At 43.2% G+C, this 12,162-nt stretch overlaps 1 protein-coding gene across 2 annotated transcripts in view; it reads right to left on the bottom strand.

The window, feature by feature from the left end:
* Positions 1-11,419, bottom strand: part of TBCD (tubulin folding cofactor D) — a 115,167-nt gene extending 103,748 nt beyond the window's left edge. For both annotated transcript variants that reach the window (XM_005526819.3, XM_014255891.2), the window contains exons 1-7: positions 11,227-11,419; positions 8,470-8,520; positions 8,175-8,272; positions 7,460-7,561; positions 6,300-6,446; positions 5,391-5,446; positions 1,661-1,793 (exon numbers count right to left, since the gene is read on the bottom strand). In XM_005526819.3, coding sequence (XP_005526876.2) covers positions 1,661-1,793; positions 5,391-5,446; positions 6,300-6,446; positions 7,460-7,561; positions 8,175-8,272; positions 8,470-8,520; positions 11,227-11,404 — 765 coding nt within the window. In that variant the 5' untranslated portion in view covers positions 11,405-11,419. The remainder of the gene's footprint in view (positions 1-1,660; positions 1,794-5,390; positions 5,447-6,299; positions 6,447-7,459; positions 7,562-8,174; positions 8,273-8,469; positions 8,521-11,226) is intronic.
* Between the last annotated feature and the right edge of the window lie 743 nt (positions 11,420-12,162).

Genomic DNA, 12,162 nt, shown 5'->3' with positions numbered 1-12,162 from the left:
TTATGTTAAAGTAGATTGTATTATTTATAGAATAAATGGAATATATTATATACTGTATAAAGCTAGAATCTTGTATGTTAAAGAGAAGTGTTTACTTATTTTGAACATCTGTTTTCACCTGGTATTTTTGACAACACAGTGCTGCTACAAGTGTGAGACAGACTTCTTACTATAAAAATATTAAGAATACATGTAATTATATATAAATATATTTGTAACATTTAACCCTTGAAATAAATATTTCCTGCTCCCCTTAAGCACCTACACGCACACATACCTGCACACATACCATTGTGAAAACTCCCTAATGATACAATTCATTGTAGTGACTGAAAGGAGAAATTTAAGACTAAATGCAAGAAAAGGATTTACAAATCTGCTCATATCTACCAACTGGAACAGGAGTTATGAGCTGTGGAGAGGTAAAAAAAAAAAAATCACAGAAAAGCAAAGCAGCAGGATCTGCTCCCAGGTCTATTGTATCACATTCTGGTTTCGATTCGACTTGTTGAGTATTCACCTGTTTCGCTTAGTGCGCACTAATGAACAGGTGGATGGAGCCAAAGCCAAACGCAAAGGAATTATGACAAAACTCTAATGCATTATACATCCTGCAGGTCTCATCATGCCCCGGGAATGGCAAACAGGCAGTCTCCCTTTCCAGATCTGACAATAAAATGATGAAACATCATTCTGTCTTTTGAAACGCTGCAATGCACACAAATAACGCTTCCTCCTGCTTGAGCAGCAGGTCCTCAGTTATTCTAAATATAGATCATTTCTTCTCCCTTCTGATTTGGAAGAGCTGGAGAGGAAAAAGAAACAATCAAAAAAACCCACACCCCACACACTTGCTGCAGACCTCTGCTTTGATGTTTAGTACCACACAGCACACAAGTCCCCTTAGCAACTGGTTAAAAAGAGCAGCAAATATATGCAAATTGTCAAAACTTGTACAAACACCAGCAAATCCTCAAACCTGTGCAACTGCAAAGACTGCACAAGGGCTCGTGATCTGTCTTCACCTGCACTGCCTTGGTCAACAACCAAACCAAGAAGGAACAACTCCTCCACCCACACAAACACCTCCATTCTGCCCAAATATATTCGGACATCAAAACTGGCACAGACACCAGAACTGTCACCCCAGGATTTCAAAACACACCCCAGCACTTTTAAGGGTGTAAAACTACAACAGAGCTTTTATAAATAGCCCTTCTTAGGATGTACAAGAGGAGCACTGCCCTGGAACATCAGTTCAGGTACTGCAGATTTTTTTCCATGTACAGTATGTCTGTTTTAAAACCCAAACTAAGAATTCAGCTCTTTTGAGTCACACACCATTATCAATTCACAAGGAAAGGGCATTAAACAAAAAATTCACTCAGATTAGCAAACAAACCCAAACCTACTGAAATGACTGCTACTTGGAGAGTTATTGATGAGTATCTGTACTGGCAATTCTACTATCATTTGGGGATAACAAAAAAATGAAAATGTACATATATGGGAAGTTATATTGTCTAAACTGCTATGGAGGAAATTCTCCTTTTTTAATGCCAGGAACCCTTCTTTGCACTTGCTATCAAAGGCCTCCTGTAACAAAATAGGATGGCAATAAACCAAACTGTGTATCTTTTAAGGGAAAACCAGTATTTACCAGGGCCTGGAGCATGCCGTTGAGAATGACAGTGCCCTCCATGGTCTGGGAGGAGGATTTGGATAACATGGAGAGCACCCAGTCCAGGAAATCTGCCATCCTGCTTTGCCTGACATCAGGGCGGACAATAAACCTGTCAAAGAAAAGAAAACATTGCAGCCATTGACTTTATGCCACCCAATGAAAAACAATCTTTCCTCCTATCCAAACTGGTTGTACTTCCTGGAAGCAATTCTTCGATGTGTTATTTCTCCAAATCACTGAGGGCGAGAACATTCCAAACCATCCTATGTTTAGCCCATCTGTTTCTGAGCAAGGCTCTGATCTGGAATTTCACTTTCACTTCAAACCCATTTAAAAACTTTGGTACTAGAAATTTCTTATCTTAATTGCAAACCAGCAAAATTTCCAAAGCTTTTAAGATGTTATTTCTATTAGAATTAGTAAAAAGCTGAAATAAATAGGAGGATTTTTCACTTCTCTCACCAATAACAGCCATTCTGCAAATCTGAAAATCAGTGGAAATCAGCACTGGGTCCCTTTTGCACTGTCTGTCTGCAGCCAGGCCCAGAACAAGCAACCAGCAGGGCTACGTTTGGGTTTCAGATGTTTGAAAAGGTCAAGCACCTGTTATTTAACACACCAGATGGGTCAAGAGACATGTTTTTAGCCGTCTTAGAAAAGGGAAAATAAGTTTATTATGGCTAAACTACCATGAATCTACTCTCAGCCCTCCCCTGAGCAGCCAAGCTGCAGTCAGGGCATCACTTCAGTGTCCTGGCACCTACAAACCCAGTCCTGCTCCAGCAGTGATTCAGATATTTGTTCTCAACACACCCAGTGGAAACGAGGCACATAGGGAAGCCCACCCAGCACATCTGAGGGAATTCAAAGAGGATGTGCCCCAGAGCCAGGACCTGGATCCTTCCTGCACCTACAGATAACTGAGGAACAGCACCAAGAGCTGACTGACGGGATATATATTAAATATATTCAATACAGAGAACACCCCTACAGTGAGCTGATGGGATGGATTGGCTTCCCAGCCAGTCCCCGTGGGGCTCAGCAGCAGAACAATGAGGACTTGGGGTGAGCTGCAGGAGGGTTGTTTTGGGTTGAGGGATGAAGCTGCCCTTGGCCCCAGGGCACACACCAGAGAAGTGACCTGTGAAGTGGCTGAGCTGGTTCCTAGACCCTTCCTCAGCCCCAAGGAGTTTAAATCTTTCCTTCCCAAAGGAGTGCCCTAACCTCCAGACTAAGAGCAGGATAAGGATCAGCCTCATCTCCTCCTACTGCAACCACTCACGAAGCAGGCAGAAAAGAGAATTCATGAATATACTCCAGCTCCTTTGCCCTGTGAGAAGCAGCCTACTTTGGAAAACAGGAGGTCTTGAATCCTGATGTTTCTACAATTCACTTGAAATTCATAAATTCCTCAGAGCACAAACAAGGACCCAGACTTTCCAGAGTGTGCTACAGAGTCAGGCTCCTGTATCTCATCTCTCCATCTGTCCCAGGACAGTTGGTGCTCCTGCCCACCCAAGTAACAGTCCAGCTCCAGGGAGACACCACAGAGACCTCATGCCAGAATGATCATGCTCAGAACTGGCTGTGGGGATGTGAAAACAGGGAAAGGCCTTGGAGCCAGCCTTCTAATTTCTGGTGATGTCTTTTAATCACCAGGCTGTTTTGAAAATGGTGTTTTCATAATAAACTAAATAATTATAAATCCACTATACAGTACCATTACTGCCTTGCACAGCTTAATGTATTCTATTACCATATTTGTTCTGAACATATACTCCTAATTAAAATTAATTCAGCCAATAAACAGAGGTGAAGAGAAGATAAGACAACTAACAAGGTGCCTGTATAGGACCCAGTGTCAGGGTGCAGGGCACTGGTGAAATTCCCCTGAAACCAAGGGCTGAGCACTGCATGAGCATAAAGCTCTGCTGAACACAAAGCTACAATCAATAAAGTTGTTGTATGTAAGCTTCCACTCAAAATTTAGTTTTACAGACACTCTGGAGGTACAGCTGAACTGCAAATTCAATTAAGCATAATGTGATAAAAGAATCTTTTAAAATTACTGTCACCCTTACTTGAGAAGGCTTCCAAGTACTGGGTGTACCTGCAAGAATCTATTACCCTTGGTTAATTTGGGTACTTTCTGGGATTTTAGGAAGTGAAGAAGGCCTATATGAATGTTCAAGAACAATTCACTGTGTCACACTGTCATCTCAAATCCTCTGTGTCTGTCAACATGTGACAAGGCAGATTACCCATACAAATACATAATCAGCAATTTCTAATTATTGATTCCAAAATGTCTACAAAAACTAATTAGGATCACAGAATTATACAATCATAGAATGGTTTGGGTTGAAAAGGACCTTAAAGCTCATCCAGTTCCACCCCCTGCCATGGACAGGGACACCTTCCACTATCCCAGGTTGCTCCAAGCCCCATCCAGCCTGGCCTTGAACACTTCCAGGGATCCAGGGGCAGCCACAGCTGCTCTGGGCAACTGTTCCAGGGCCTCCCCACCCTCACAGGGAAGCATAAGGAGACAAACCGTGTCAAAATAAGTATGTAACAGGCAAGACTTCTTCAAGACTGCACAAATAATGCAGTCTCTTGACTTTTGCTCTGATATATTTCAGAATAAATCAGAAAAGCACAGGATGAGTCACCAGAGAACTGTGAGTCTGGTCTCAGGTCCAGAATTTTCTGCATGACACTGGACATTCTAAACCAAGTAAGTGATTTGCCATCAGATTCAGACATGTAGCATTATATCCGCTAAATATAAATTTCTAAAGCCTTGAGTCCTGTGACTGAAGCTCAGAATAACTTTAAAGTAAGTACACAGACAGTTACCTCCTAAAAAGACAAGGTCTATTCTACTAAATGTTGTTTTTAGCAACTATTTTGATTAATCCCATCAATTTAGTGCATCTTAACACAGAGAATATGAATGCAGGTGTTACGGCTATGACTCTCCCACACCCACTGCCCCCATCTCCCAATGTCACTGTGTTCCCATGTCCTACGGTGTCCCCTCATCCCTATGTCCCCATGTTCCCAGGTACCCTTGTCCCTTTGTCCCCATGTCCCACAGTCCCCATATCCCCTTGTCCTTCTGTTTCTATGTCTCACTGTCCCCTTGTCCCTCTGTCCCCATCCCCTTTATCCCTGCATTCCCAGGTCCCACTGACCCTGTGTGCCATTGTCCCCATCCCCGTGTCCCTCTATCCCCATGTCCCACTGCGTCCCCTACATTCCCGTGTCCCCCTGTCCCCATGTCCCGTGTCCCCATGTCCCCTGTCCCCATGTCCCGCTGTCCCTCCAGCGATAGCGCCATAGCTGCGCGGGCAGCGCCCCCTGCTGAGCACAGGCTGCAGTGCAGATTCGGGACTTCCACTGCTTTAAAAAGAAAGGAAAAAAAAACCCGAATCACTGAATGACTGAAGACCTCTTCCACTAGAATATCCGGGAATGGGGACTGGAATAGATACTGAAACAAGAGACATATGTGTACTATCCCTGCTTATGGTCTTTAATTTATTGTGATGTGCAGAGTATTCCCAACAAACACTACTGTATCCAATTCAAGCAACAGTAATACCCCATAAACAGCTGGCAACTTCCAGCCCTCCCAACACATCAGGTTAAGAAACAGCAGGAGGAATGGGAGCCTTTCTGCCAAGATGCACAAAAGACTTACTTGGACACCAGCACAGCAGCTGCATCCCGAGCCTTGTCACTGACAACCAGGTAACACTAAATGGAAAAGAAAATTGACTGTAAAAGAATTCATATATGGAGATAGAAAACCAGCTATGTAACAACTCTGTACATAATAAACTACTGAATACTTACATGAAAATATTATGATGATTACACACACTATGTCATTATTAGGATTACAAACTGAGCTTAAAGATAGTAGAAAGTTCATTTTCCCATTCAACAAACTATATCTGAAGCAGTCTCCCTTTGTGTGCTTTACAAAGCAGGTTTGTTACTGAAGGTTTATTTCCTGAAGCCTTAACTCACAGACACATTGGCCTATAAGCAGTAAGCCCCTTACTGCTGCGAGTGTCAAAAGCCTGAGCTGCTGGGGTACCTGTGGGGAAGGTTGTTTATTTTTATCTCAAAGGCATGACAAGTCAGCCACCTGGGCTGACACCCACTGGAACTTCATCTATTGGCTTAAAAATCCTCACAGAGTCACAGCTTCCAAAGTTGCTCACTGTGATCAAACACTGATTTCCTCTAAAAATCCTCAGACTTGGTTTTCAGAAGAAGCTCTCTGACACTTTCAAGCGTTGAAAGCCTCTAACATATTCAAAGGCAGGGGCTCACCTCAGATAAAATGGTTTATTACATCAGGGGAGACAAGTTCCAGTCTCACCTGACTCTAACCCAGCAAACAACAGAGTAAAGATCCAGAAGTATGAAAAAATTCTTTACAGATTAGACACCTAAATTAAGCCCAAAAATACAGGCTTAAATAATATGCAGAAAAGAGTATCATTGAGGAATATAGAGAATATATTAGTATTTATCACGTAGTGAATGACTGTGCCAAATATCCCAGGTCTGGAAGCATTACAGGATGTGTTTTCCTCACCTTTGCTATTTCCAGGATGCGATCCATTGTTGGCTGCCGAGCCTGCCCTTCCACAGAAACAAGGTTTCCATCAAAACGGGCCAGATCAAAAGGGATCAGGCAGATCATGGACAGCCACAATAACAGCATGTAGCGAGTTTCCCAAGTCTGGAATGGTAAAACGAAGGGTTTTTACTTCATTTTCTGCGACATGAAGTGCCAAGAGCACAAACTGCCCCCTGGCTCCAAGGAACTTTGAAAGATTAGCAAGAGAAAACTCTCAGTGTGAGTGCTCTGAAACTCCAGAGGAGACAGAACTACAAACCATCCCAAACAGCAAAACTCTAACAAAATTCATGGACCCTCCCCCCCCAGTCAGAAATCTAGGCATCCTTGTTTCCTTCCCAAAGGAAAACTGCACCTTCCCATTTTCCTGTTTTTTTCCTTCCTTCGGCCTATCTCTGCCTCCACTTACAAATATAACAGAATGTTTTTCTCCTTAACTTCTTATGTATTGCTTTCATGGGTTTACTGAAACTTCAGAAGAAGAAAGTTTTTCAAGCTTTAAAGCTGTACACCTACAGCAGCAAAGTGCCAGAACTGATGTTTATTTTAAAAAAAACAGCTTTAATTTAGAGCAGCAATACAATTATTGTCTTCAAATCCATGGTTTTTGTTACTTACAATTGATAATGATTTCTCTGAAAATTCATCTATCTTAAGCAGCTCTCTGGAGTTCTTCTTTTTCCTTATTTAAAAATAAGGAAATAATGAATATATAAGTAGTTTATATAAGAATATAAACTACAGTATGCTCAAGTCAGACTGGATGATTTTTCAGTTACTCCTTTTAAAGGTTCATTGCCTTTCACTGCCCTTCTTCTTACTCTTGTAAGTTAGAATCAATTTGCTCCTTACATGAATGGTTAAAGGTTCTCCTTGCACCTCTACAGCCACTGCTTCTAAATCCTTGGAGCAAATCCCATGAAATAAAACCAAGACTTCTCCTTGGGGAGGGGGCATTTCTCACGTGACAAAATGATGGTTTTCACACCAAATCCAGGTGTTAACACCAGGCAGGGTCTGTCACTGCTTTATATACTTTTCCCCAAATTTTTCCTTCAGCTTTTTCCACTGGAAAAAGACATAAAAGATAAACTAAAAGTACAGCAGGTCCTCACCTCAGGGTCTCTTGGGTTCTGCTTTGCAAGCATATCCAAAACGGGCTGCAGGTCCCGGACTTCATGAGGGAACAGTGACAGGAAACGTTTGTACCCTCTCACCTAAAGCAGAAAGTTTCAGAATTCAATCACCCAGCACTACTGAGGGGAAAGGAAAGACGCTTGCAAGAATTTCTTGATTAGGATCCTCACATCATAAGGAGAGTAAGCATGGAAATTAAAGTCTTAAATACCTTGTGATATTTGTGTTTTTACAAAGTTATTAAGAATTCATGAAATGATTATTAACTTTAAAACAAGGGACATCTGGAGATTGGCTAGTCCAACCCCCCTGGTAAAGCAGGGTCACTCCAGCAGGGTGCCCAGGACCACATACATGGGCTGTCCAAAATATTTTCTTGTGCTTGAATGTAAATTCCACATTCATCTAATTGCTCATCACAGTTTACTTTTCAATGTTATAACTCATGTTTTATCACTGAGTATCTCTATGTCTGCAATTTCTTTTGCATTCAGACCTTGATTTTTCCTAATCTGTTAAATAACATAAGCTATCATGAAAATGGGAAACAAGAGAACTAATCTTTCACAATACAGTTTAAAATATTTAATCACATTAGACACTTACTTATTTTAATATTTTTGAAAATAACAAAGAAAATATTAATAATTTACTAATTTCAGTTAAAGAACATTAAATTTAGATTTTTTTTACCTTTGTAATGATGTAGAGAAATTTAAAAGCCAAGTGAACTAGTGGGGGAGGAGATCCACTGTCCTGTATTATTGCCAACAAGGAATTCATCATCCCCTCTAGTGAAAGGAGAGAAAAAACAGTGAGACTACATGCAGTTCAGAGTTCCCTGTACTTCTGATAGAACAGAGAGAGACAACAATTATAAAATAGAAGTACTATCAGCCACAGCAATCTTGTAATGCAAACCCAGATCTTACAGAGTAACAGGTTTTTAAGTAGAGACAGAAAAAATATTTAAGGATGACATTCCTACCTAAGTGGCGATCCAAAAGGTGAGGCTGTTCCTGGTACTTGTCCATTATGCCTGGAAATTAAAAGATATCTGTAATAAACTACTCCAAGGCTCTTCCAGACCTTTAACTGTGAGATACCCTCTGATTCTGAACAGTTTTCGCTTAAGATTTCTGCATCCCTGAGCTGCCACCATCTGTAAGCAGGGTCACAAAGTTAAAAAATCATAGAGTGAATGGAGCTTGGAGCAACCTGGTCTAGTGGAAAGTGTCCCTGCTCATGGCAGGGCAGGTGGAATGAGATGATCTTTAAGGTCCCTTCCAACCCAGAGCAGTCTATAATTCCAAGTAAGAGTACAAGCACAATCTGTCCCCCTCACACTGCACTCATCTACCTACTGAACCATCAAGCCACCCCCAGGAGTCTCTCCAATTTCCTTGGACAAACCTCATACAAGTAACACTTTGCAATGAGGGTGCTCCTCACAATCTCAGAGCTAATTTCTTATTTTGAAATAGAATTCAGCGAAGAGCAAAGAATCCTTAACAAATTTTAACCTCAACAAACACAAACTGCAGCTCTTACTACTGTGCTACTCAAAACTGTTCACATCCCTTACTCTATTTTGCTGCCAGTAACATGGTCTCTTCCTTTTGAATACTGATTCGAGAGAGGACAAATTGAAATTTATATTGAAAAAAAATTAAGAAAACTTGGAAAGCTTTCAGACACAGAAGCTTTTCAATTTAAACCCAGAATCAACAAAAAGCAGCCACAGAAATAAACACAGATTCCCAAGGAGAACATTAAGTGATCCAGTGTGGCACTAGAGACTGCCTGGCTCATTTTAGCCATTTGGTCAGAAAATAGCTTTGGAATTAGAAAATTAAAACCTCCTTAACCTCCCCTTTTCTGTATTTGTTTCTCTCGTAAACAACCTCACTCTGTCCTTTTTCTCTGCTTGACACATCAACACTTACATTTAAGACATGACTGAAAGCCAACAGTGCTGCAGTTGACCAGTGGATGACACTGCACAACCACTTTCAGACACCAGACCATCCAACAGTATCCTTGTGCAATTCCACTGGGATACCAGAAGGCCATCAAGAGGGAAACCTGAGCTTCTAACCATCACTGACTTCCCACCTTAAGTAATGATGCCTTAAGCTGCATACAAACAGCAGAACCAGAGAACATGAATTCCAACACCAAAGCAACAGCTTTCCAGCAGAACTGACATTGAAGAGCAAATTATTTTCCCAGGTCACAGCCTGACAAAGATAAAATAAAACCCCAAATATAAAAGCTGAAGAGAATGAACCTAAACCAGATCCTCTAAACATATTATTTCAGAAAAGATCTTCCTATATTTTCCTATAAAATTGTAGCTGCAGATTAAACTGTTTCCCAAACTTCCCTTTCTAATGGTTCATCAAAAAATAAGCAGCATTAGTTTTTCTGAATCCTTTGAAAACTTTCATTAAAATCCTCTGGAATGGGTGATTACTGTGTTCTCTGTACCCAGATAAAAGAAATTCCCTAAGTTTCAGTGTTCTAACCTACACATTGAGCCTCTTGGCAGATTTGGAACATTTTGTCCCAAAAAGATCAATGACACCTGAGTGCACTAAATGATATAACCCAATACTGAACCACATACACAGTATTTTTTTTTAAAGTATATTGAGCCTGTATTTACTAGGCAACAATATACAGACAGAAAGCTCATAAATTCAATTTAAATGCACAGAAACTCTTCATGCAATATGACAAGACAGAGAGGCACAGCAAGGTGAATTTTCCAGCAATGGTTTTTCCTGTCCCACTGAAATCTGACATTTCCTCTGTGACAACCTCACCAATGTGACTTCCTGGGACTTCTGTCTGAGCAGTTACATGTCCATCATTTAGATGGAACAGTCAGTTCAGTCAACCACAATAATGCTGCTGAAAGATTTCTGCAGGGTCAGATCTCCAAATTTGGGGGGTTCTGCTTTATTGTTTGCCCACCTCATTTCTTGTCATCAAAAACAAAGCTGCTGGGTCAATATCTTGACTGTGAGTTTTTCAATTTCACCATCCTTTTCAAAAATACTTGCAAAATGCCAGTCTGCTAAATTTAGTTTGCAAATACATGAAGCACTGAAGGAACTTTTGCAAATCCCCTCATGTGAATTGCCTTGAAACAGGCTGGTCATCCAGGACACTGCTACCTGCACCTCACTATGGCCCTTCCAGATTCAGCTGAGGCCCAGACAGCTTTCCTTAGACCTTTTCACAAAAGTGAAATCAAGTTACCTTCACTTGGAAAAACATACATGATCTGCATGGATTCAGCCACTCTTCACATCTCCCATGCAATTAAAAAGTAAAAATAGGAAATTGACACTGTGAAGTACAAAATGGGTATGTTTCGATGAGTAATTAGGTTAAAAAGTTGCTTTATTTGACAGACATACAAACTTTTAACTAAATTATGGCCTGAATTTGAATAAGAAACTGGAGGCCTAACATGAGTCAGAATTATGGAATCTAAGACCTAAGTTTTCATTTACAGTAGTTAAATACCAGGTAATAAAGGAATATCTATACGGAAAACAAAATGAGCATAAAACCCAATTGAACTACTTGTTGATAAAGTTCCAGCATTATCACTGACACAAAAATTAGCGGTTTGGTCCCTTTTTGCTAATCAGCAATAATAAAATTAATAATACATAATAAAATATTTGTATCAAGCAATAGCAGGACCACTCCCTTTGGCAGCCGTGCTTACCTATGAACCGTTCCACGGCCATTTCCCTTGTCACCAGCTCCCCGAACACTTCCCTCAGGTTCCCGATGAGCTCCGCGACCTCCCGGCTCTCGGTGAAGCTGTCCAGGATGTTCCTGTCGCTGATGGCACCCGGCTCCCGCTCCTCGCCCTCCTCCGGCTCCCGCCCCGCTCCGTCCATCCCGGCGGGCCCGGCGCTGGCAGTGTCAGAGGGAAGGGTCAGTTCCACCGCCCCTCCGGGTGCGGGCAGGGCCGGTCCCGCCGCCCTCACACCCCGCCCGGCCCCGCCATGCGGCCCCTCCTGCAGCCCCTCCCGCAGCCCCGCCCGGCCCTACCGGCCTCCGCCGCCGGCCCGCACCGCGGGGCTCCCGGAGCCGCCGCCCTCGCCCCTCCGGCCCGGCCCGGTCCGGTGCCACCACCCGGGACCACCCGGGACAAGGGAGCACCCGGGACAAGGGAGCACCCGGGACAAGGGAGCACCCGGGACAAGCGCCGCTGCCGCCCCGGGCCCGCCCCGCGCCGCCGCCGCTCCCGCTCTGCTACGGGCCGCCAGGAGGGACTAAAGGCGGCGGCGGGGCCGCCTCCCAGCGCGGGCCCGGCCCTTGCGCGGGGCGGCCGGGAGCTGAGGGGCGGACACGCCCTGGGGACACACATCGGGGGTGGGGACACCCAGCATGGGGACACCCACCCGGGAAAGGAACACCTGCTGGGGATGGGGACACCCACCCTGGTGACACCCAGCTATGGGGTCCTGGGGATGGGACAAGGATGGGGACACAGGCATGGGCACCCAAGCACTGGGTGAGGATGGAGATAGGGACCCCCAGGGAAGAGAACAGGGATGGGGACAGGGACCCCAGGGGAAAAGGACAAGGAGGAGGACAACCTCTGTTGCACAAGGTGTGTGGGAGACAGCTGGATGATGCCGTTATCCGTGAC

The sequence above is a fragment of the Pseudopodoces humilis genome, chromosome 21 (assembly GCF_049639895.1).
Source record: "Pseudopodoces humilis isolate 2021_Gansu_Grassland_sample_001 chromosome 21, ASM4963989v1, whole genome shotgun sequence".
NCBI classification, from domain to species: Eukaryota; Metazoa; Chordata; class Aves; order Passeriformes; family Paridae; genus Pseudopodoces; species Pseudopodoces humilis.
Note: the sequence above shows the minus strand (reverse complement) of the source record. Positions and strands in the feature narration are given on the sequence as shown.